The 26675-nt window shown below is 38.4% G+C and overlaps 1 protein-coding gene across 1 annotated transcript in view; it reads right to left on the bottom strand.

The window, feature by feature from the left end:
* Window positions 1-940: 940 nt before the first annotated feature.
* LOC128591444 (uncharacterized) overlaps window positions 941-26675 on the bottom strand; it is a 34623-nt gene continuing 8888 nt past the window's right edge. The window contains exons 2-4 of the mRNA XM_053598857.1: window positions 24559-24880; window positions 6303-6440; window positions 941-986 (exon numbers count right to left, since the gene is read on the bottom strand). Coding sequence (XP_053454832.1) covers window positions 966-986; window positions 6303-6440; window positions 24559-24880 — 481 coding nt within the window. The 3' untranslated portion in view covers window positions 941-965. The remainder of the gene's footprint in view (window positions 987-6302; window positions 6441-24558; window positions 24881-26675) is intronic.

Here is a 26675-nt window from a genome sequence, read left to right as displayed (position 1 = left end):
TCATCTCGTAAGTGTCCCTCAATAAGTGAATGAACACGCTAAATGTAGTAGATATTCACAATTTAATGCTATTCCGCCTTTAAGAAGGAGATTCTGACATTTGTGAACACATGGATGGAACTAGAGAGCGTGATTCCAGGTAACGTAAGCAGGCACAGAAGCAGAAGTATTGCACCCTTTCACTCACACGTGGGATCCAAAACCGGCAAATTCATAGCAGCAGAAGTAGAAGGGTGATTTTTTTTTTTTTTTTGAGACAGAGTCTCACAGTGTCATCCTTAGTAAAGTGCGATGGTGTCCCAGCTCACAGCAACCTCAAACTCTTGGGCTTAAGTGATTCCCTTGCCTCAGCCTCCCGAGTAGCTGGGACTACAGGCAACCACCACAACGCCCGGCTATTTTTAGAGATGGGGTCTCACTCTTGCTCAGGCTGGTCTCAAACCTGTGAGCTCAGGCCATCCACCTGCCTCAGCTCCCAGAGTGCTGGGATTACAGGCGTGCGCTACCACCCCTGTCCTTAAAATGGCAATTTTTGTGGCTGGGTGAGGGGATATTATGGTCCAAGGGTACAAAATCACAGATAACAGAAAAAATTTTGTATCTATCACACCACATGATGAATATGGGAAATAATATACATTTCAAAATTGCTAAGAGTATAAATGTTACATGTTCTCATAACAAAAATGTTAAATATTTGAGGCTATGAATATGTTAAGTAGCTTGATTTATTTATTCTGCCTTATATTTATAAGTCATAATGTCACTTTTTACACCATAAGTATGTAAAATGATGAATTGACAATATACAATAGCAAGTAACAATTGAAAAGAAAGATTCATAGAGTCTCAAGACTTCGAAGCCCCGCTGGCTGTGAAGAATTCTGTGATCAAATCAGGAGGTCCACATGTATAGAAGGGGAGGTCCACATGTATAGAAGGTGAGGGTGGCCTCAGGTTGAAAGTCAGAAGCTGGGGCCTCTGCCCTACAATGGAAAGAAAGTAAGTGCTACCAACAGTCTTAGGGAAGGGGGTTCTTTGTTAGCGGTGCCCCAGATGAGAACGAATCCTGCTGGCTCACTCACTGCAGCCACGAGAGACCCTGAGTGGAGATCTCAGAGAAGCCATCTCTGAACTCTGAACCCAAGAAACTCTGAGATAGCAAATGTGTGCTGTCCTAAGCAGAAAATAAATAAATAAATAAATAAAACATAAGAAAGTAGGCGAGAATAAAAATATCCCTGGTGACTGCTGATGTCAGAAGAGCCCAACGCTGTTTGTTTTCTCGACCCCATTTCTTCCTGACCCAAGACAAAGAAGGGCTCAAAGTCAGGTAGAGCCTCCGAGGATGCTGAGAGTATTTCATCTTCCTTGTGTTTCTTTGATCTCTGTGAGTCTATTACTCTCTCTGATCATAGGGAAGTTGTTTATTATTTACTTCATTTTCTCCAAACGCAAATGGGAATAATAACGTCCTGGACCTCGCCATAGGATTGCTGCAAGAAATAAATGAGGTTGTGTAGGCAAAAGTCCATTAGCATTTGATAAGCATTTGATACTCAGTGAGCATTCAAATATTAGTTATCATCATTCAGAAATACCCACTCAACTGCAGGGGAAAGAGTCTATTTTCTTTCTACCTCTAGAACTAGAAAGTTAGATTCCAATCCTATGACTGTCCTGAGTTAGATAGACATCAGGACACAGGGTTCTGATGTTTTCTGTCACTAATTATTTAGAAACCTTGATAACGCTGACCTGTCTTGAGAGGAGGTGGCTGTCCAGGAGAATTTATAAAATGAAGATGAGGACAGATGAAAAACAGCAGTAGAAAACATCAATTATTCTGAGCAATGAGTTATAAAGACTCACAGAATGGAATCGTGAACCCGATAAGGCAGAATGGAATCATGAACCCAGTTCACGATCGTGAACTCGATAAGGCAGAGAACACAGATCTGTGTTTGAAGACCGAAGACAAATAATACAGAGATTAAAGTGCATTACTTTCCTACCTGTTAATTCTCTAAAATTAATCTAATTATTACTTTTTGTCTATCCCTTTCATCACCTAAAAATTAGTTTTCTTTGTCTCTGAGTCACCCTTGTGAGAATGTATCTCTTTCCTTCATCATTTCAGAAAGTCAATCAATAAGCCATTAATTTATTGCAAACTTGGAGTGTTAACTGTATACATGAAATTGAATGCTGTCGTCAGTACCATTTCTTTTCTCTCATAGAACCATGGTCCAATCAGAGGAGATTCTGTCAAACAAAGCACAAGCAACCCACGATCTTCCAACACGCCGCACTGCTCTGCGCTTTAAAAATAATGATAGACTTGCCCATTTTAGCAGCACTAAGGATATTGTAACTGCTGAGTCATAAGATAAGAAAAGAGACTACAGAATGAGCCAAAGGGAGGACCATGGAGGGAACAGCTTAAAAATGAGGATACGTATACACGCCCTGCTCCAACTGAGAGACACAGGTGTCTTAAGACAAGGGAAAAAAACTAAAAACAGAATTGGTAACATTTATAGAATGTAATGATTTTCCAGAATCTCTAACAAAGCAAATACTTAATATATAACAATACCTTTACCACATTTCAGAACCACTAGAAAATAAATATAAAAGATCGTGTTTTTAAAATATTAAAATATATTGTCCCTGAATATCATTGTTACATTTATATGACAATAACATTAAAAATTACAAATATTTGTATCTGACCAACAGAATGAAATTACTTTCACATATTATCACATGTCGAGAAAGGCAGATAATAGACAAGGAAATATATTACCAAAGGCATTACTGTGTCCTAAGGACTTTATTGCTAAGTTCCATAAAGTGTATCTAATCCTCATAACTCATCTACAAAGTAACACTGTCCCCATTTTACAGGCCATGAAACTTAAACTTAGAAAGATCAACCCACTTCCAAAAATCACAGTATTGGTGATGTAGTAGAAATTCAAATTTATTTGTAATTTTTGAGAAAAATACAAGTTCAAAGGGAGAATAAGAGAAAACCATCTAGAAAAGAATCACTGTTAAAAATTTCAATCCAGGATACTAAATTAAGAACAAAAGGAGGTCACAGGCAGTGGCAGGAAATGATAAAAATTCAAAACTCAGAAATTTAGAAGAAAAAATCACACTGTTTCTAACCAAAACTCTCTTTGCTTACATCCATTGCCAGCTTTTAATGCTATCAGCCAGCAGATCTCAAGTTTTAGCTGACCACAATTGCCAGGAGGTCCTGTTAAAAGAGACTGCCAGACTTCTTCCCAAGAGGTTTGGATTCAGTATATCTGGGGATGGGGCTCAAAAATTTGCACTTTAAATAAATTTTCAGGTGTGCCATTAACACACTGATCTTGGCTTCTCCCACTGAGAACCATGGTACAGATTAGTAAACCTGGATCTTAAAAAAAAATAAAATAAAAATAATTAAAAAAATAAAAACAACCTGGATCTTCAAGTAAAACAGCGTAGTTGAATGTTCAATGATACAATGTGAAGCAGCAGTGAGTTTGCAAAACAAATTATTCAAAAGACAAGATTAAAAAGAATAAAAATATATGGGATTAGAAAAATAATGAAAAATTTTGAAGCCTACTTTTCATAGACACTGAATGTTGCTTGAGAGCCATTTCTGTAATTCATTTTTAAGCTGAAGTACAAGCAAAATAAAGGCTGTGGGATGGTATGACAGAATTGTCTTTCTTTTAATCAAACTTTGTTAAGTCCATTAGACAGAAGCATCAATATGAGATGACATCCTGATGACAGGGATCAGGAGAAATATTTACGTTGATAAAACAGACATTATCTACCCAGGGAATAAGACTGTCACTCATGAAAGTCGTGTGGGAATGTGCCTTTACCCACCAAATTAGATGATATGGCTTGAAATATCTTCATATCTTCATATAAATTATAAAATTCCTGGTTTAGTTCCTGCCCATTTAATATTAATATTAAAAGGTAAGGAGAAGAATGAGAAAAGGATAAAGGGAGGAAAGGAGGAGGTGGAGGAAAAGAAAGTGGAGTTTAAATCATCTAACATCATTTTCAGCAAGGCATTGAGAGACTGTGCTGGCCTCGGCTCGGGGTCTCTGTTATCTACCAGATGTATGTTGATCCTGCCCACCCTGCTCTGCAGCTCACCCCTTCATCTGTTCCCGACCAACTAATGTCCTTGTGCACTGTCGTTGAAGTTTTCTGTGTGTTCAAACCAGGGGTTGAAGAGGTGGTGTGCGGGAGAGTGAGAGCTTGTGTTCTAAGTAAGGAGAACTGTTAATTGGAGCGGCCTCCTTCCCGTGCAGAGCCCTCATTCAGCTTGCAGCTAAACCACGCTCAGTTCATAGCTGGACAGAGATTAGTTCTTGAGGAGTAGAGAGGTAGAATGAAGGATTAAAGGAAAGGGGTGAAAAGAGGAACCATTTGAAAACACTAACTCTGTGTACTCAGCTGTAAGCACTTCATTCTCTGATAACCCTAGAAAGACAAGGTCAAAACACAGACAGGCTAGAATGTAGTCGTGTCAAAATCTCTGATTCTCAGAATTTGACTTTCCCATGAAATGAAGCAAGAGCCTAGAGACATCCCAAAGATATCCCCTAAATGGAATACTCAAAATCATCTGCTAAACTAGTATCTGCTTTGGATAAACATTATAAACAGTTTTTAATTTGCAACAGTAATATAACTAATGGTTAGCATTATCTCTCTTTTTATCTGTTCCATTTACTGTTTTTCTTTTTTTTTTTAATCTTTTTTTTCCATTTACTGTTTTTCTAAGAGAAAAGTATCGTTTTATATTTAATATGTTATTTAGCCAACCATTAAAAATAATTAGAAATACATAGATAAAAGTTTTAGTAGTGTTGGTACTTTGGGTTTTTAAAGATATTCATTTAAATCCAAATAATAATCCCTAAATTCCATTTGAAAGTCTGCAGAATTCATTACACAAACAAATAAAAAATTATATTTTGTTGCTTCTGTCAGTATTTTCTTTGAGTATATTTAGCAACAGGAAGACATTTCCATATATCCACAAACTTCTTTTACCCTTTAAATAAGACATGTGACAAGTGATGTGAAATGCATGTCTTTGGATCAATTGCAAAATTATTTTGCATCATCTCAATCTTTTTCACTTTTAATTCCATCCTTCACCCAATTAAGACCGTGGATTACACCTGCGGTGCATCTTACAAGGGTCTATGTGAAACTTAGTAAATGTAGAATGTAAATGTCTTAGCACAATAACTAAGAAAATGCCAGGAAGGCCATGCTAACCAGTGTGATGAAAATGTGTCAGACGGTCTATAAAGCCAGTGTATGGTGCCCCATGATTGCATTAATGTACACAGCTATGATTTAATAATAAAAAAAAGGAAAAAAATATTGCCTTCAAAAAAAAAAAAAGACCATGCTCAGTCCTCCTCTCTAATCAGCTTGCCCTTACCGCTACTTCTAGACATGGAATCCCCCCCAACCCACCCTCTCAGTACCAGGTTCTTGTTATCATACAATTCTCTGAGAAAGTTCATCCCTGCCCTCTTTCCTAGATTGTCTTTGAGACTTCTGACTTCCCTTATATATTTTTGTATTTCATCTCATTTGATTGCGTATTTCTTTTTAATAGAAGTCGGGTATGGACAGTAATATGACAAAATAAATGGTAGGTAAGCCACAAGTGGCTGTCCTCGGCACTGTTCCCAGCAGGACCCTAGAGAGCTGGGCCCCAACTTGCAGACATTTGAATGACTGAATATTGGGGAGCCAGCCCCAAACTTCAGAGCGGTTTTTTTCCCAGCGCTTTGCGGAGATGGGAGAATGAAGGAAAATGAAAAGACAGGCACAGATTTAAAGTTTTATGAATAGTGCGGGCCCAGGGATCTTTGTTTCTTATTGGGAGGATTCAGTAGAGACCCTGACTCTGGGCCGGCTTATGTTTAGTTCGCATGTCCATTAGGGGAAGGCCAGGCCCTTATGTCACAGTTCTTGTTGAACTTGCATTTCTCAATTAAACTATGTCTTAAACTAGCTACATCAAAGAGACTCAACGTTTTACGTATCTCATTCTAAGTTATTCATGATTCTAACACAAACAAAGCACAGAACAGAGAGACCCACTCCCAAGGCAGGACAACCAGAAGCTGGACCCTATTGAGACCACACATACAAATTCCTCGAGGAGCGATTAGACTCATGGAAATTTGTGAGGTCCAGTCTGTCCATGCCACACTGAGAAATGGGAGGAGGAGGACACCGTTTCTCACCTTGGCAAGAGGCTGTCTCTCTGCGGGACAAGGCGTTCCTGCTAATCTCCAGCCTGTCTGGTCCCTTATCTGTAGCTGTTTCCAACTCCCAGCACCAGCTCTCCTGGACAGGGCAGCGGTATCACCTCCCGGGTCGTGCTGGGGGAGAGACGGAACTTTAACAATGTCTTATTATTATTTTAAAAGGCCAGACCCCAGCTGTGGTTCTTATAAGCGGTTGGAAAAATCTCTGCATTGTGGTCATAATTGGAATGTGTCTGTGCTCCTGTTGCTCCGTCTCCCTCCAGTCTCTGGTCCTCTGCGCATCCCTGACAGTCATTTTCTTAAATCAATTCCTAAGCTACTTGTAATGAACAATTAAAAGTTCATTTTGGGCGGCACCTGTGGCTCAAAGGAGTAGGGTGCCGGCCCCATATACTGGAGGTGGTGGGTTCAAACCCAGCCCTGGCCAAAAACTGCAAAAAAAAAAAAAAAGTTTGTTTTAAGCTTATCAAATAATTATTATTATTTTTGAGACAGAGTCTCACATGTTGCCCTAAATAGAGTGCTGTGGTGTCACATCTCACAGCAACCCCAAACTCTTGGGCATAATACAGCGTTTCTCAACCTGGGGGTTGGCCCCTTTGGGCAGTGGTTCTCAACCTTCCTAATTCCGTGATGCTTTAATACAATTCCTCATGATGTGGTGACCCCCACACATGAGGAAATATGTGTCTTCCAATGGTCTTGGGCGACCCCTGTGAATAGGGAAAGGGTCTTTTGACCCCCTATGGGGTCGCGACCCATAGGTTGAGAACTGCTGCCTTTGGGGGTCAAATGACCCTTTCCCGGGGGTCGCCTAAGACCATCCTGCATATCAAATATTTACATTATGATTCATAACAATAGCAAAATTATAGTCATGAAGTAGCAACAAAAATAATTTTATGGTTGGGGGTCACCACAACATGAGGAACTGTATTAAAGGATCATGGCATTAGGAAGGTTGAGAACCACTGGAAGCAATTCTCTTGCCTCAGCCTCTCGAGTCGCTGGGACTACAGACTGCCCACCACAACACAATTCCCAGCTATCAAATTGTTATTATTATTATTTTTTTTTTTTTTTTTTTTTTTGTAGAGACAGAGTCTCACTTTATGGCCCTCGGTACAGTGCCGTGGCATCACACAGCTCACAGCAACCTCCAACTCCTGGGCTTAAGCGATTCTCTTGCCTCAGCCTCCTGAGTAGCTGGGACCACAGGCGCCCGCCACAACACCTGGCTATTTTTTGGTTGCAGTTTGGCCGGGGCTGGGTTTGAACCCGCCACCCTCGGTATATGGGGCCGGCGCCCTACCGACTGAGCCACAGGCGCCGCCCTCAAATACAAACACATTAAGAGATGACTCTTCCCTTAAGTATCCATTTTTCCACCTTCAATCCTATATTTCCTGGATGTCAAGGCCAAGTTAGCTTTCTAGACTATACCAGTGGGGACAGGCCTTCCATTCCAGCATGAGGTTACTAGTTGTAGCCAAGAACTTAGGATCCCTAACTAAATGGCCTCTTAGGAACACCTGCTCCCTACTTTCAGTGGGTATAATACTCAAGGAGTATAAAAGGCAAAAAAAAAGTCAGACATCTGTTTTGAGTGGAACCCTGCAGTTACGAAATCATACTACACAGGGCTGAAGCTTAGAATATCTTGAAGAATTAATATTTCCCCACATCTATCCCTTTCAAATGATATTTGTGTCATTTTAATTCTATTCATGTAATTAAAGTTTCTGGTAAAGTGAAAGTCATTAAAAGATTTTGAACTGAGGAAAAATAAAACAAAAGTTATTCTAACTTGACAGTTCAAAAAAAGAATTGAGAAGATCAAGCGAGGGTCGTGACGGTCTGAATTATGGTCTTAGAATTAAATAACAAACACAGATTCTAGAGATATCATTAGCGATGAAAGCATGAGGACTTGAAAACTTTTTTGCTAGGATGGAGAAAAAGGATGGGGAAAGCGTATCAGGGAGAACAAAAGTTCTAGCATAGGTGAACAAAAACGATTAGTGTACTTAACAGAAAATAAATCTAAAGTGCTGGGACTACAGACCGCCCTCCACAATGCCTGGCTATCAAATTATTATTTTTAACAATACAAACACATTAAAAGATGACTCTTCCCTTAAGTATTCACTTTTCTGCCCTCAATCTTATATTTCCCGGGTGTCAAGACCAAGTTAGCCTTCTAGACTGTACCAGTGGAGGCTGGTACAGGGATGTGAATTATAGGTTAGATTTTTTAAGTAGATAGGAAAATAGAAAAGATACTCAGCAAGGAGTCACACATGAAAGAGTGGAAAGGTCAACATAAAAGTACAAAGAGAGAATAGGGCCGAGCATAAAATTCCAGAGGGCCTAAAATTGGGAAACAGAAAGAGGACAGAGTCAAAGGCTGTTTATTACCCAATAATAATATTGACAGAACGTCAGCTATACCAAGATGGCAGGATACCATCGCAGCACTTACTAATTTATGCTAACGTTATTTGTTATTCTTTTTTATCTTGATAAAACGTCACTGCTCTTTTGAAAATATTGCTGGCAGTGTGATTCATCCTTTATCCATGCCTAAAATATTTATTATAGGCATAAGGTTATGTGTTAGATATTGAGAGATCTATAATTTAGCAAACATGGCCCCTGCCTTCAAAAGATTGCTTCTGCAGAAGGGTCAAACATTATACTCTATATTCGTGAAGCACAATAATTGCTGAAAATAAAATAATCACAACTTAAACTCTTTTCATCATAAAGTACCTTTATGAATAGTACTCTAAACTTTATGCACAATCTATGCATCTCATTCAATTTTTGCAACAATCTTGTTAAGAATGACAGGGGAGTATGTTTTCCCATCTCCCCGTTTCTTCTTGCCCACCCAGCCAAACCCGTTCTCTCTCAAGAGATCTGGCAGCCAGGGTAGCGTCCTGTGATGGGAAAACCTGGAGCAACTGTAGCTGCGCTTCTTCCTAAAGAACATTGAAAACCTGTGGTTTCCACTAGGAAATGTTCTCCTATCACTAATGGACAGGCGTTTCCCTTAAATCCTCATCATCAGGGATACATGCATTTTTGCCCAGATTCTGTTTTTAATTTTGTTGATTAAAAATTACATAATAGAAGCAGATTATAATATGTATTTTCTGCATACAAAGGTGACAAATTAATTACATAGCACTTTGAGACTAAAATGTGTGATACAAAAATACATCAGCCATTCAATGGTAATTTCTCTAAAATTCTTATTTTAGAGAAAGCTTTCAATTATATGCACATATCTGGTATCCCCTATATCTATTGTTAGATCTTCATATTTCCATCTACTCTATATAGTAATGTTATATTTTGTATTCAAATATTTTATCATTTAACATTATTTTTACCAGTTAACAAAATAATTTTTTCTCTTTAACAATATTTCATCCTACACATAAAACACAAGTTACCTTTACCATGTTTTATTATGTTTGAAGGGTTTTATCTAGAAAAGGTTAGAAAGAATGTTTATTCAGATGAGTCACATTTTGAAAGTACTCTATAAAATAAAAAAACTGTAAGTAAAATATTTATAGTTATTTAACTATAAAAATACTGAAGAGAAAATCCATACAACTGTGTAAACCCATTATCTCTGACCCTAACCTGCTCACGTTTTTATTAACGGCTCAGATGACCGGGTGGGGTGTAGATGGTATGAAACGGGTATAAGTAACAAACAAGTTGGATGATGAAATCGTATCCAAAACAATCAAGAAAGTTGACATTTTGAACTAAACTAAAGAAGGATACGTTTTCAAAAAGGGGAATATAAATTTCTACACTTCCGCTCAAAACAATCTGTAACAGATGATACGGAAGGTAATTTAACAGAAAGTTCATGAAAAATTAAAATAACAAACTATGAGCAGTGATATAATCTGCCTCACAAAAAAGGAAGTTTTGAGATGCTGTACAAAAGACACTTTGATCAAACCTGGAAGATGAAGGCCAAACATGTGATTTGTTCAGTTCTCAGTCCTGTTCTTTTAGAAAGGATATTTCAAACGGTTGTAGTTGAATAAAAACAGCTCAAAATGTAACATAAAAGAAATTTGAAAATATTAAAGAAATTTGTACAGGAGACAAAAATACTGAATTCTAAAAATTAATTTGATGTAGTAGCATTAAAACACGTAGAGGAATTTAGGAAGAATAGTTTGATTTGTTCTAATAGACTTTCCTGTGTGTTCCTTAAATGCAAACTAAGGACCAAAAGAATGACAGTTATAAAAAGATTAATTGTGGCTCAATACAAACACACTTGGCTCAATCCATAACAGGATACAATACTTACATATAATATTTGAAAATACCCCAAAATAGAATGGGCTACCTCAACCTATTTCATCAGTTCAGTAATTTTCATTCCCCAGATCTGTTCTAGCAAAAACTGGATAACAGACAATCATCTCCATTCTTTCTCTGCACAATCTCACAGACTCAACATGAGTTGCTACAACCGATGATCCTAAGCAGCTGGTTCTAGACAACAATCTCAGCACCCTCCTGGCTGTCTCTATTGCAGTGGTCTCACCAAAGGCAATTTTGTTCCTGCCTTAAGGAATGCGTGGAAGTCTGGAGATGGTTCTTGGTATTACAGCTGGGAGGGGTGCTGCTGATACTAGTGGATAGAAGCCAGGGATGTCGCTAAACATCCTTCAGTGTACTACACAGACCCATGACCACACATAATGACCTAACCCCAAGGGAGTAAGCTGGACAAACGCCGCTATACACTATGTCCATCAGGAAACAGACTCAGATTACCAACTCCAAACACATCTTCACTCCACTATCCCACTTCCCCCTTAAAATTCCAACCATCCCCTCAACAAAACTCAGTTTCTGTTCCCTACTGTGATTAAGGCTCATCATCAGCTACCTAACCAAATGAGCTAGAAATTTCACAGTCCTCCTTAAATCCTCACTTTCCTTCAGCCCTTAATACAAAATAATATTGATTCACTTCTAAAATGCCTTTCTAAATAACCCCCTTCCTTACCATTACCACTGTCCCTGAGAGTTTGGTCCCAGATTTTCTACCAACCACATTCTTTCCCAACTCATCCTCCACATAATTTCCAGTATTCTCATTCTAACACACAAAAGCAATGTCCCATTGTCCTATGCAGAAAACACAGCAGACCTCCCCTGCTGGATATATAAAAATTCAATTCAAACTTTGCATCAACGTGGAAGGAGTTCAACAATCTGGCCCCAAGTTCTGTCCAGTGTCATTTCATACAATGACCTCCTCTTCTTGAGTACTATATGGCAACACTTCCAAAGTTGATTCTTAAATACTGAGGTTCTATAACTCCAACATGATTGAATTATACATGAAAGAGACAGCAGTGTTTACACTGAAGATGTACCACTGTATTACTAACTCTATATTAACATTTATTATTTTGTTTCTAATTATTCTTTAATTTTTCCTAGGCCTTCCTAGAAAGAATCTATCAAGACAGGCTATTGGGCTCAGCGCCCATAGCACAATGGTTATGGCACCAGCCACATACACCAAGGGTGGCGGGTTCAAACCCAGCCTGGGCCAGCTAAACAACAATGACAACTGCCACAAAAAATAGCCAGGCATTATGGAGGGCACCTGTAGTTCCAGCTACTTGACAGGTTGAGGCAAGAGAATCGCTTAACCCCAAGAGTTTGAGGAGGCTGTGAGCAGTGACGCCACGGCACTAACTGAGGGTGACATAGTGAGACTCTGCCTCAAAAATATTAAAAAAAAAAAAAAAGAAAGAAAGAAAAGAAAAAAAACAGGACATTTTTAAAGGCTACCATAGTGGTATTAGCTGCATATATGTCATGTTTGTTAATCAAAAGACAGACACTAGCAAGTATTTAAATGGTTTGCCATATTTTTTAAATATTTAGATTTCATGAATAAGTATCTCCAAAGATCAGAAGTCCAAAACACCAGTGCACATAGTGGAGTATTGGAAGGATCACTGCATATGTTACATTTTCTTTTTACGAAGTGTTAAAACTTCTTCAGGGAGATTAAAAATGTAACAGTCCTTTGAGCATAACCCTGAAGCATAACTCTAATGCTTGTGGCCAGGGCGAAATGGTTGAGCACATAGGTGTTCAAGTGTTAGTGTGAAGTTAAAGAAGACGTTTTGAAGGGTGTTGGCGCGGGGGCTGCCCCTGAAACGTATCAAAGGTACACACAAATCTAAATCTCTCTTCATAAGGGGGAAAAGCACCATTTGCACAGAGTAGTGCACCAAAGCCTTTCTGCCGGCCTCTGGAATTTGCACTGATTTCTACTCACAGGCCCTCAGACTCCTGCTCATCCTCTAAGTGGAATCCTCCCTAAGGAGACCATGCTGTCGGCAGCCAGAAATGAAGTTAGGTGTCCAGAGAAGCGAGTCTGGGGCTACAGCCAAATCTCCACAAAGCAGAGAGTTCTCTAAATAATAAAGAGTTGACTGTGATGGCGAAAGTCTTCTCGCAGGTGCAGATGCATGGATTTTGGATACAAATAAACCCTTTCAGCTGCTCGGCCTGTTCACCACCACCACCTTTATTTTTTTCCATACACTGTTCTAATATTAATGGAGTTCTCCACTCGGGTCCCTTTCTCCTTCAACCTGGGCCAGGCGTGAGATGGAGTCAGAAGGCAGAGAAGATAAGGAGAACACGAATAGAAATAAAAGCAAAATAAAATAAAAATTTGGGGAAAGGGAGAATAAAGGCCCTTCTGTGATATATAGAAGTCTTTATTCTTGCTTTTGGCAATGTAATTTGATACACTCTATTCAGATGTAACACATAAAAATAAGCTTTCATGCATAATTTGCTGACACTTTGTGTAGCAAGTACACTATAAAACAGTCCAGATATCAATTAAGATAATCTGTTTCACCACCGCATCCAAAATTTCCCTGAACTTTTATTGGCTTACCTTTCATAGTTATCTTTGTAATAAATTAGTTTGATTTACTTTAATTTCTTATCAGCTCCTAAGATACTGTTGTAAACAGTATTTTATTTTATTTTATTCCCTACCTATAATACAAAAAATTCCTTCAGCAATCCTTTTTATAATAAAAGCCAAAGTAGTAATTTATCTGCTTAAGAAGTGTTTTAGGCAAAATTAATCAGAACAATTTCTCAAGTTCTGCAGTGCGCTTACCAGCAGCAAATAAAAGTGACAAATGAAAGCAGCTGAGGAATTTGCAAAGCATCATTTTTTGATAGTCTCATAACTATAGAAACCAAGATTTTTTTTATTCTTCCAAGTATTACATGGGTCAACAAATCAGACACACAGCATGCTTTCCCTATGGATGAAACTGTTTTTCATAAACTCAATACATGATCTCTTTGCCCATTTGTAACTTGCCCAGTCTTTTGGTAAAGGCAAACGAAAGCTACGGTTATTCTCCACTTTTATTTTTCAGATACACTTCATCATAGAATAATGAAACAATTTCAAAAATATATCTGAATTCCATTTCATCATGGGATAGTGAACCAATTTGAAAAATATATCTGAATTTGAAATGATCTGTTCTTCAAATGTGATAAATATGAAAAGTACCTCTGAAACTGATGTGTAATATCATGAATGTACTTCAGAATAATTTATCATAATTAATTGTACTCAACCTTAATAAATGAATAAATATTTGAAAACATTTCGTAAAAAAGTCTGTAGTGGGGCAGCGCCTGTGGCTCAAAGGGGTAGGGTACCAGCCCCATATACCAGAGGTGGTGGGTTCAAACCCAGCCCCGGCCAAAAACTGCAAAAAAAAAAAAAGTCTATAGTGAATCAAATGTAATCTAATCTAATATAGTGAATTTACCACAGTCAGTGCCTAGTGTATCTAACTTTGTGTATATGAGAAATCCTTGTACTAAGCTCCATGTGACATTAGCTAGAAAATTCTGCATAGAAAGAGGCTACCAATGAGATTTCCACAAACTTACCATCTGAAAAATCCACCAACGTTTCAATGTCGATTGTGACTTACAAAATAGAACAAAAACATGGACATCTTGATAACTAGTACTGGGTGGTATAAAACTATGGTGAAATTATTGAAGGGACAGAGAAACAGAGACATCAGGTTGAATTTATAAGTTAAATGACGGAAGAGATTCTTATTTTCACAAAAAGGTATTATCAACATGATCGTTTAGTCAGACAATCTTGTTTCTTTTAAATTACAGAGTATTCATAATGTTACCTAGGTTCAGAGTTATTATCAAGATTCAAAGCAAGAGGTGGCAATGTTATTGTTACTGTCCATACAGGTGAGGCATTTCTCAAGGGTGAGCTTGACTCTTTTGCATTATTTATAAACCTACTTAATATTTTACAAAACTCTGAATTTCAATATCATATGCCTTAAAGACAATAATAATTTTGTATGAGCATATACATAGAAAATCAAAACGTGAGGGTGTTTTTGTTGTTGTTGTTGTTGTTGTTGCTCTTGAGTGTGACTGGTCAAGGTTGGAAAGTGAAAAGGCACTCATTTTAACGAATGTGAAAAAGAATTTTTAGATAAATTTAGATAAATCACCAAATCAGGGAAGATAAGTTTAAAAGCTAGAAGGAAGAAGGCCTAGAAAAGCCCTTGTTGTAGCTACCTGAATGTAAAACAGCCCCCTGCCCACAAAAGGAAATCTTAACGAGGGCACAGGCTGTGTGCCTGGTGGGCCTGTGATATCTGTTGAGGAAGAGGTTTCATTTATTGTTTTTTTTTTTTGTGATTTTTTTGGCCGGGGCTGGGTTTGAACCTGCCACCTCCAGCATATGGGACCGGCACCCTACTCCTTGAGCCACAGGCGCCGCCCGAGGAAGAGGTTTCAATAACAGCCTCCTAATACCTAAATGACGTGTGTTAACAGGACAGAGACCAGCTCCTCTCAGTCTCCAATAAGATCAACAATGTGGCGCCTGTGGCTCAGTGAGTAGGGCGCCGGCCCCATATGCCGAGGGTGGCGGGTTCAAACCCAGCCCTGGCTAAACTGCAACCAAAAAATAGCCGGGCGTTGTGGGGGGCACCTGTAGTCCCAGTTGCTTGGGAGGCTGAGGCAAGAGAATCACGTAAGCCCAAGAGTTAGAGGTTGCTGTGAGCCATGTGACGCCACGGCACTCTACCCGAGGGTGGTACAGTGAGACTCTGTCTCTACAAAAAAAAAAAAGATCAACAATGAAAACATAGGCAGCAGGAATGATTTAGGAAAGGGTCTAACAATGCAGGTACAGGGTTGGATTAGCAAAAATAAGTTGTGACATAGCTTCTTTGAAAGTATTTTGAAATCACACAGATTCTCATTTCATCCTGAAAATCACTTTTCAAGCTCTCCTTTAGCTCTCTAAGATTTTTAAAATTATATGCTAAGGACCAGTTGAAAAATACAGCTATAGAGAACTGAAAGGTTATAGTTAACCAGAAACTGCCTTTGTTAATAAACTAGGGATGTCATTTTCCTATCAGTCAAAATATCTACTCTCTGCTAGGTTTATTATTAAATAACAGACCCACAAAATTAGTTGGCACAACTTGAAATACTTCTGTAGCTGAAAATACACCAATAAATTTAATACAATAAATAATAATTTTAAAGATATTAATATCTGAAACCTTACTAATGCTTGACAAAAACAGAGTTTTACGGAATATTGGTTTCAGACAATAGAAATGTTTCCTTTAGTGAATTCTTTAGGAAGTTACATCAAATACCGTGATAGAAAAAAGCAAATGTTCTAAAACCTTTAGTATAATTTTAACGAAATAGTACTGGTAAATGTCTCCCATAGAAACTAACCTTCCTTAAAATTACAAAATGTGTCTGTCAAGTATTAAACATAACACAAATATGAGTTGGAGAGAAATCCTTTCAAAATTGTTTTTTAAGCATCATCTTTGAATGAGGCAGGACCCCTATTCTCTTGGAGCTTCTGCTATTCAGTACCAAAAATTATAAAACTCCTATGGAAATGTGAGAGAAGGGAATAACTAATTCTACAATATCCCACTTTAAAAAAAAGTTAAATCAAAATTTGAAGTCAGGTTTCTTACTTTAGAAAGTGCACATCTGATTGTGATACACAGACATCAAACATTCTGGGCATTTAATTTCATAAAGAACCTGATTTAAAGAACATCCTACCTTGGCAAACCTCTGCTATCTGCCATTTCTGTTCGGCTGATTTGGTATTATTTTGCTCTTGAATCGAACATCTTTAATGTATTTTGTATTTGAAATGACCTTGTAAAATGAAGCCTTAGATCTCTGCAGTGTTCTTAGAGCCAGTTTCTGGATCTATTTCCCCATTGGTAGCTTCGTTTACTGTCAACCAGCATCCAATGACTGACGCCTGCCCATGTTCCATCTTAAACTTCTGATCTTCCCTTTCACCTTGGTTTTCGAGTTGCCTGCATCTGTAGTTGCCACTTAAATATCATTAAAACAACCAAGGGGACTTGTCATAAACAAGGGCAGTGCCCACCTCAGACTCTGAGTCTAAACCTTCTCCATTCACATCTGGGAATCTGGGTTGTTGACAAGTCTTCTGTTGGCCTTTCCAATCCCATGAGATTTTCAAAATCTATCAGGTTGAGAAAGTACCTTATGAGACACCTGTCAACCTTAATACTAACACTGACCTAATAGTACATTCTTTTGGATCTCCGTCACCATATTTTATTCAAATTAATCACCACAAGGATCATATTCAGTATGACCATTTCTATTTTTTAAAATGAAAAAACCGAAGCTCAAACAAATTAAATGTCATGTGGAGCTCTGAGCTTTGCCACCATGCGGGGTAGACTGCACGGGGGAATGCAAACAAGGACGTGCACGGGAGTGAGACTCATATTTGAATCCGGGAAATGCCACTAAAGTGGCCCAATTTAGCCGTTCACCCCTAAGCCTCAGTTAATCACAGTAAAATGGTAATTAGAGTATGACATTTTATAGGTTATCCCACATCACATCATGGTCACTCAAGAAACATTATTCCATTCTTATCAGCAATTTCATTTTTATTGCTATTTCTTCAAAATGAACCTCATCGTAAATTTTGGGGGGGATCGGCTTCCCTCTGAGTAGAGTTAGATTCCCACCTTTAACAATCATATTATTAGATGTTAATGTGTCATGTAAATATGATTGTTTATGAGGAACACCTGTTACATGAAGTGCCATAATAAGCCTGTTCAAATAGATTAAAATTGGAAAGAATAGGACTGTCTCCAAAATTAGAAGAATATTATGAATGCAAAATGATTAAATAAAATTATGATATAAGCACATCACATAATAGGAAAGTACTAAAAATCATAATTTGAAAAGAATATGATGAGTAGGTAAATATAGTACATAAAATTATATTTATACAATGACTTTTATCTATTTATTTATTTATTTATTGGTTTTAGTAGAGATGGAGGTCTCAATATATTTTCCTGGTCAGTTTCTAACTCTTGGCCTCAAATGATTCTCCTCCCTTCTCCTCCCAAAGTGCTACCCTGTTTCCCCGAAAATAAGACCGACTTACAGGAAAGATAAGGCGTCCCCTGAAAATAAGACCTAGCGCATCTTTGGGAGCACACCTTAAAATAAGACACTGTCTTATTTTCGGGGAAACAGGGTAGCATTTATCAATGGTCATATGACCCTAAATATGCCCAATCTTGTCTGATCGCAGAAGATGAGCAGGCAGGGTCAGGCAGGACAGTATTTGGATGGGAGGCCACAGTGCTGGATTACAGGCACAAGCCACCACACCTGGCCTGTAACATGATTTCATACTAAAATATGTGTGTGTACAAATGTATGTGTGTATACAAACATATGTGCACATATAGTTTTATCAAAAGACAGAAAGGAAATGTGCCCAAGTACCAACAGAAGCTACCTCTGGGTTCAGTAATTACGGATGACTTTTATCTTCTTTGTAGCTTGTATCTTAATGTTTTCTACAAAAGCCATTTTATAGTGAGGAAAATTAAGCATTGTATAAGGTAAATAAAATTTATTTGTAATAAATAAAATATATAAATAAAACAAAATAAAGAAGGCTGACAACTATTTAAAAAGACCCATGTTACTACTTGTTTCTTTTGAATCTTGAGAGGCACACAAGAATTTCTGACAAAGTTGAGTTTAATTTCTAACATGCCCAACACTTTGCTAAGATGAAGATCCTCTCACACTGCACACATTAGAAGATTTTTCTGACCATATTTGGCTTCCACGAGAATTCTACAAATAAAATAAATGTAACAGAAGGTTCTGAAATCAGAGAATGAACTGTTCTTAACTGCGTGGGCTAATTTCCCAGAAACATGGGAATCAGCCTTCCCTAAATAAAATAGCAATGACCTTCATTCCAGCATTTAGCACATATGTGGTAATTCTTCTAGGTCCTTAACTTTCATTATTCTTATCTCTGTGACTTTGGGCAAGTACCTTAACCTTTCCATGCCTATATTTCTTACTTATAGCAGCAGGATAATTGTAACCACTTGATAAGTTTGCTTTTCTTTTTGAAGACTTACTTAACATACACAAAGCTCATAAGTAAACCTCCTGGTGTTACTGTAATAAGAGTGATGTATATATTATACTTTAACAACCACTTTTAAGAAGCAGGTTTGCAACTGCTGCAGATAGTAGGTGAGGACCCTGAGAGTTGGAGAGGTTAGTTACTTCTCAACCGATATGGGGCACTAACAGTCAAGTGCCACCCTGCTGATATCAAAGCCCAGGCCAGTCAGGAAGGCGTCATGTAACACAGAATATCCATGAATGCTTCCCAACCTGAGCGATGTTAGACAGGATTCAGTGCCCGCCTTTAGCTTAGTGTAGAGAATAGCCGGGTGTTCAGTGTGACGGCCAGGGTTAGAATGCGAGGCCATGAGGGTGGAGAGAAAGGAGCTAAGTGCATCACAGGCAGGCCAGGCAAAGCCACGCGGAGGAAGCAGCACCTGTGCAGGGATCTGAAGAGCAAGCAGGGCTTAGACAGCAGCCAGTGAGGAACAGCAGTCAGCTGGTATCTGCTCCCTGGTGCTCCGGCTGGACCTCCCAAGCCGCCAAGGCTAACCTCAGGCCAGGTGACAGTGACCTGATGGTTGCACAGCTCAGCTGTGGTTTTACGAGCTCTCCTTCCTACTTCCACCATTAAAAAGCCTGAGACCAGGAAAGAGGACATCTGAGCAACCAAAGGCTCTTCCGTTAGCCTTTGGTCCAGAGATACAAGAGAAGCATCTTCACTCAGGCTAACCACACAGTCACAGATCAACCATGCAGTCACAGATCATTAGTTATTTTTCTCTAGCACTTGCTCAAATAGCAGGTTGCAGCTACCAACTCATTTTCATGCATCTTGGTGGCCGGTTGTGGTCTGCTTATAAATATGCTCATTATAAAATATACAAGATTTTTTTTCCCTCCAGGAACAGCTTTAAAGCATGTAAATGTTTCTAAGCTCCTTTAAGGTTAATTCTCACTGCTAGGAATTCTGATTTGCCCTCACTTTGAACAGCTCTAACGTTGAGACATTCCACCTGCAGTTACACAAAACTCCAGACACACAGGTCTGCCAGAAGATATCCACTCTTGATGTAAATAGTTTTAACCAAATGAAGGCAAGTTTTCTGCCTTTATCTGTACATTTAAAATATTAATTTTAAAATGCTGTTTCATATCTAATAATTAAGGAAAAGACACTGTTTCTTTCTGCCTTGGCGAGTCGGGTAACATTCCTGGTACATGGGTATAGAGCTGCTAGAAAGACTTCCCTTTTGTCCCTTATAGCCACTGCCATAAAAAGGTCACATCTGTAGCAACCTATGTAACAGGATATGTATCCACCTGTGTAATAAGATATGTAGCAACCTATGTAACACGTATGTAGTGATCTATGTAACAACCTATGCAGCAAACTATGCAGCAGGAGTGTAGGACCGGGGACAGCAGGCTTGCAGAGACGAAGTGGCAGGTTTTTGAAATATACAAGCAATCACTAGACCTTAAGGAACAGACCTTGACAGTTGGAAATTGATCAGGTGCGGCATTCAAGTGTGTGTGTGTGGGGGGGGCTTGGGGGAGAGGAGCTTGTTCTCAATAAAAAGCAGCTGGGGTGGGGCCTTTTCCCTGACACACGTGGGAAGGCCCACCTCCTGCAAGCTTCCAGCTTACAATACGTTGTCTGGCCTGCTTCCTTAGGACGGTACTGACACACATCTACTTATTTTAATTGTTGGGGGGTGTGGGGAATAAGAATTTAACCTTTACTCAATTTTCAACAAACAAGTGAAATTTGTGGCTAGCAGTATGTTTAGTATAATAGGGAGATTCAGAGAAAGCCTGGTACTTGTTTCCCACCATTAAAGAGTTTATACTATGGTAGAAAAGGCTGAAGCAAAATCACGTTCACCTGAATCATGACAGTCACTATAGGAAACAGGGACATCAGGATACACAGAGGAAGAAGAAATCTTTCCTCTACATCAAGAAAAAGTAGTACAGTGTGGGATCTAATAGCAAAACTTCATTTATTTTGTATTTGTGTACTTTGAGCATCCAGCCATCTAAAGGATACTGAAAAGCCTTTGTAATTGTACCTTTCAAAATTATCATTTAGTGAAAATCATATGATCTCCTAAAATAAGTTTTTTAAAATTTAAGTGAGAGAATCTTGATCAAGTCAGCTTGATTATAGAAGAAGAGTCAATTTCTGTTGTGTTAAAAAACACAACAGCTTTAAGTCAACCACTAGGGGGAAATGTCTGCAGTTTACTGCAGTGTATTTTCCCAAAATTGAATGTTCAGCATTATTTAAACAAGGTGCACTTACCTAATCCATTAGTCTCCAGAGGAAGCCATGGCCCAAAGCTTAAGCCAGCCACTATATCTTACTATCCTCTCTTACAGGGCTAAAAATAAAGCTTTACCAGCAGGTCCATTTTGGAGACCTGGATGGTGTGAAAAATCTGTCATTGACATTGATGAGAGAAAAAGCCTGACTCTGGGCAGACTGGGGCAAGGTAAAACTGAAATCCTGCCTCCTCGGTTTAGCTGACACATGTAAACCCCATCCACATACATTTTTAAAAGGAGGATGTCGACCCTTAATATATTTTCAGATGAGTCATATAAAAGTAAACAAAGCTATAGAAGTCATTACCAGGAAACAAAGGTCTCTCTTGGGGAGAGGAGGAAATTTCACGGGTTTAATTTTAAAATTGATGGTTCAAAGGCATTGTTTATGTGGCCTTTCTATTTGGAAAAACACTACATGTTCATTGATAAAGGAGTTGAGCAAAACAATTTATAAATTCCTTTAAAATGCTTCTTTTCACTCAGTATCATCCTTTCAAGTAAGGAAAACTTTTTTCTTCACTAATTTCTTCATGTGTCTGCCATTGTCCATAAAAGGTATAATGTCAGCTTATGGGGACCAAGGAAGGTCCACTGCTGTGTATGGGGCCTGCGCCCCCAAGTGAGCTCAGTCTCCCAAGACACTACAGAAGCAAATAGCTAAGAATCTCTCAAATGGTCACTTTGCTTCTCCAGGACTATAAGAAATTGTTAGAAAATTTGGCCTACACTAAGTTCACAGAAAATCAATATTTTGAGTGTTTTTGTGTTTTGTTTTTTTTTTTGACACAGAGTCTCACTATGGAGTGTTCCTTGAAGGAAGAAAAAAATATGTTACAAGATGCAAAGGCATTCCTCAAAGTCTTCCTGAGAGTGTGTTTACCATGGGTTATATACCATGTCTGCTATAGACTAGGTAGGAAGATGAGCTGGTTTACTCTGCCTGAATAATCAGAGTTTATAATTATCTCAAAAATCCATTTAAAAATGTAAAGACAAGACTATTCAGGTAAGAGGTTAAAAACAGAGTACAACTAAATATCAGTGGTTTAAATCCAGGTGAAATTACCTGAGCCGTAAGTGAAATTAGCTGGAATAACAGTATCAAAGACTTGGTTAAAGTATGAAGATGTTAATCACCTGTGGGTATCAGGAAACCTCAATGTGAACTATCAAGAACCCCGGCCTTATCCTCATTTTATCATTCGTTCATTCATTCAGCCAATAAATATTTTTTCTAGCAATTTCTAGGCTCTGAGAATATAATATTGAAAAGGAGTGCAGAGTCTTGGAACTTATATTTCAATGTGGTAGATAGGTAATAAATAAACATGGCATTATCCTAACACTTTGCTCTGGTTTTTGATATTATGCATAGAATTTGATGTTTCTTTCTATTTTTTTTTTTTGGAGAGACAGAGTTTCACTTTTATGGCCCTTGGTAGAGTGCCATGGCATCATACAATTCACAGCAACCTCCAACTCCTGGGCTTAAGCGATTCTCTTGCCTCAGCCTCCCGAGTAGCTGGGACTACAGGCGCCCGCCACAACGCCCGGCTATTTGGTTGCAGTTCAGCTGGGGCCGGGTTTGAACCCATCACCCTCGGTATATGGGGCCGGTGCCTTACCGACTAAGCCACAGGCACCGCCTGAATTTGATGTTTCTAAAAGTACTGAATGCCTGGATTAGCAGCACTGGGAATGAATTAATGATAAAATTGAAAATTTTCAGCCTGATGTACAAGGCCATCTCCAATACTGCTGACCTACCCATAGAATATTTTCGTATTGCTCGACTCTGAGACCAACAAAAAAGGCAGCATCCAACAAAAACCAAACGTCTGAGTGGAGTACGTCATTGCTCAGGACCTCATCACACCCACCAGAATCACTTTCAACCCATCCCCTGAGAAAGGGTTCTTCTAATATGAACCCCTCACTAATGCCCAGTCTGACATCTGCCTCCACTTAAATACTACACACTCTGTACATGTCTCTCTATAGTGACATTTATTTTATTTGTCTTATACTGTGTACTTACAAATATGCCCAACCTATTCATTTGAATGGCAACCCTTTGAGGGCAGGAGTTCCACAGTTTCTAATTTTTTTGTATCTTGAAACTTAGCATGCTGTCTCATATAACAGTTGCTCTCAATTCATATTTCTTATGTTGAATGGTGTTTTGTTGGTCTGTGTACCCTTACAGAGCATAAAACTCAGTTACTGTTTCATGCACAACATCTGTTTGAAAAAAATGCATGCAATGTGGTAAGTAGTCTAATAATAGAGTACTAAGAGTGAAACCTCCTGTTCAGTTATTTCCAGTTGAGGTCTGAACCTTTGACTCTTTTCATTTTCTGCCTTGTTCACAATACAAACTCTCAGTGAGAAGTCTCAAGTTTTCAGAACTCTCGTCAACTTCTTGTACACCTTAATTTCAGAAAACCTACATTTATAAGCCCATGCAATCTATACCCACATAATCACCTCAGAAAGCACTACATGTTCAGAATATGGAAAGCCATTTTTTTTCTCAGAATTTAAAAGCATAGGAAACGAGGCGCAAAGTTGAATAAAAGTTAGGAAATTTAAAATTTAACAGTGAAAGGAATGCGTTCCTTAAATTCACATTTAATCTTTTGGCTATAGGTGATCTTCATGCTAAGTTATCTAAATAGAAAAATCATTTCTGAAGGTGCAAAAATTCATCCATACCCAGCACATGAATATTTATCGCCATGCAATAATAATTCTGCATCTAGGTCACACATACACATGACGTTCAGGACACACATTCACACAGCATATTAAACCACACGACATGTACACACACATTGATAATGTATCTTCCACGGCTGGTCTTTTCATAGCTGCACAATGGTCTTCATGGCTCACAGATGTGAAAATACTGGTATTTTACAGGTGTGTTTAAGCCTACACCTACAGGTAAAAGTGTAATCCACAGTAAATATTTTTTGCCATTGTCTGTTAAAAGTCATATTTGGTAAAAACTATACAGTAACATAGGTTTACTTTCTTGCTTTTTCTCTAACGTGGAAACGTAGAAGAAAAGTATTTCAGTATCATTTTTATGTGTTACTCTAGCCCATGACTAAGGTCACATTTCCATTAATAAACCAAGTTCTGTAAAGCTTTCATTATATCATTTTGGAAAAATGAAAAATTGTGACCTCCCCCCCCCGCCGCCCCTATGCTCCTGGTGAACAATGAAATGGTGTAACACACAGGCACAACCCCGGACACAGAGCGCTGGCCACACAAAGGGCCAGCAGACGGGTCCTACCCAGCACGATCCATTGAGTAGTTCGTATCTCTCGTCCCAGCTCAGCTGCCCACGGTCCTTTCTGCTTTCAAATACTACAAAGCAATTTACGTTCCAAATGCTGCCCGCTGAAGTGCTTCCTTCTGCTCTCAGGAATGGAAATACTCGTACAGAGAGGGATGCGTTGCTGCAGCTGCCCCAGAGACCCACAGAAACCCACCTCCGAGCTGCTCCGGGTTGAGCCCTGCGGCTCCGGCTCGGTCTCCCGGGCAGCTGGCGGCGAGCTGGGCGCGGGGTGGAGAGAACGGGCGCCAGCGCGCCCTCTGCAGGCGTCGCTAGGAAGCTGCAGCAAATTTAGAATAACTGGATGGAGCAAGGTCAGGAAATTCTGTGTTAAATAATCGTATTGGTTTTATTGACATATTCCTGTGTATGTAAAAAAGACAAAAAAAAAAAAAACTCCCTGAAAGATAGCCTCGCTCTGTTGCCTATGAGTTTTCTACGTTTTCATATTTAACAATAGAGTAAAATTCCTTTTTTTGTGTGTGATCTGATACATGTACTAACACCACAAGATGGCAAATTGTCTACATTAAAATAAAACCATTAACACTACTGTCAGAAGTTATCAGGATCTTTATGTTTTCCAATGCCTCTGGACTAACACCATGTTAAACATGCTATGCTACTTTTAAAATTATAAACTTTACCTCTGGAAATATTTCATCTTTTCATACCAACACATTACCCTAACTTGAGTATGAGAGCAGGGAAGCGCACTTTCAGCTACAGATCATGTGATGAGGTGTTCATAGGATTTTAATATTTTTTTAAAAGTTTTTCGAACGAATAGTCTTCCAAATACCTCCCTACGCTTCTTTTCATTAAAAAAGAATGATCCGTTACACCTGAGATCTAAGGTTAACTAATTGTCTAGACATTTTATAGCTTATCTATTGTAGCAGGCATTTAGAGATGTGATTTGGGGGTGTTTACTTCCTATACATTAGAGTGATTCTGGATCCTGAAACCCCCCCATTCCCACTTTCACCGTGCGTCAAGAGTTTAGATTTTTATTTTTTGCTTTAAAATTAAAATTCCAAACATAAATAAATAAAATTAAGATTCCAATTTGAAACCATTTAATCAGAGACCCATCTACCATGGTTGTATATCTCTCCAGGCAAATGTGGCCCAAAGCTTAATGACACACTGTGTGGGGCCCCTTTGGGAAATACAAATTTTTTTTCCTTCTATTTTTATTCTTTTTTTTTAATTTATTGTTGGGGGTTCATTGAGGGTACAAGAAACCAGTGACTGCATTTGTTAGGTAAAGTCCCTCTAATTGCTATTGGAGAATGTTGGACAGAAGAAACATAGGAAAAATCAGTTTTATCAATATTTCATCAACATAGTTTGTTTAAAAACGTATGATGAACAAAAATATTGGCTTTTAAAGTACTAACCATTAAACATAGTCAGAAGAAAAGTGACAGTTTTTTTTCAAATATAGAGCGTATCAAATATTGTCAAATATTGAAACCACAGTTTTTGTGAGTTTGGCTTTAAAAATGGCTTTAAAAATATGTTTTAATGGGATTAAAGAGAACATTTACTCTTCGTGTCTACACACCCTCAGTTTTTAGCACTGTGGAAAGTGAAAAAGTATTTGCTTTCTCCAAATTACACGATTTACAGACTCTACTTAATGTCTGTCGACTTTCCAGAATGTCCAGATATTCAGATATATAGTTTTAAACAGTGAGCAAAAGAAATAACATTTGAAAATATATATATAATAAAGGAACAAACAGTGGCAAAACACAAATATGTCCAACTTTTACCAAAGAAAATCTACATCAACATTTTGATGTCACACAAAGATAAATCGGGATAAATTTTCACCCGTAAACAGTTTACCTTTTAAAAAAGTAAATACACTGTGAAGTTTAAAAAATAATTTTATTTGAAAAATACATTAAATATTCACATTTTTAAACTGAAAGGAACGATGAGGATGAATGAGCGAATCAGACACAGGAGTCTTGTCACTAAAGACGTTGACTCTATTGCCCATGGGAACCAAGAGCCACCAACGGCAGGAGCCAGCGCTGCATGAGAAGGGATGTGTAGTAAGA

The sequence above is a fragment of the Nycticebus coucang genome, chromosome 8 (assembly GCF_027406575.1).
Source record: "Nycticebus coucang isolate mNycCou1 chromosome 8, mNycCou1.pri, whole genome shotgun sequence".
Taxonomy (NCBI): Eukaryota; Metazoa; Chordata; class Mammalia; order Primates; family Lorisidae; genus Nycticebus; species Nycticebus coucang.
This window is presented reverse-complemented; position numbering and strand designations above follow the sequence as displayed.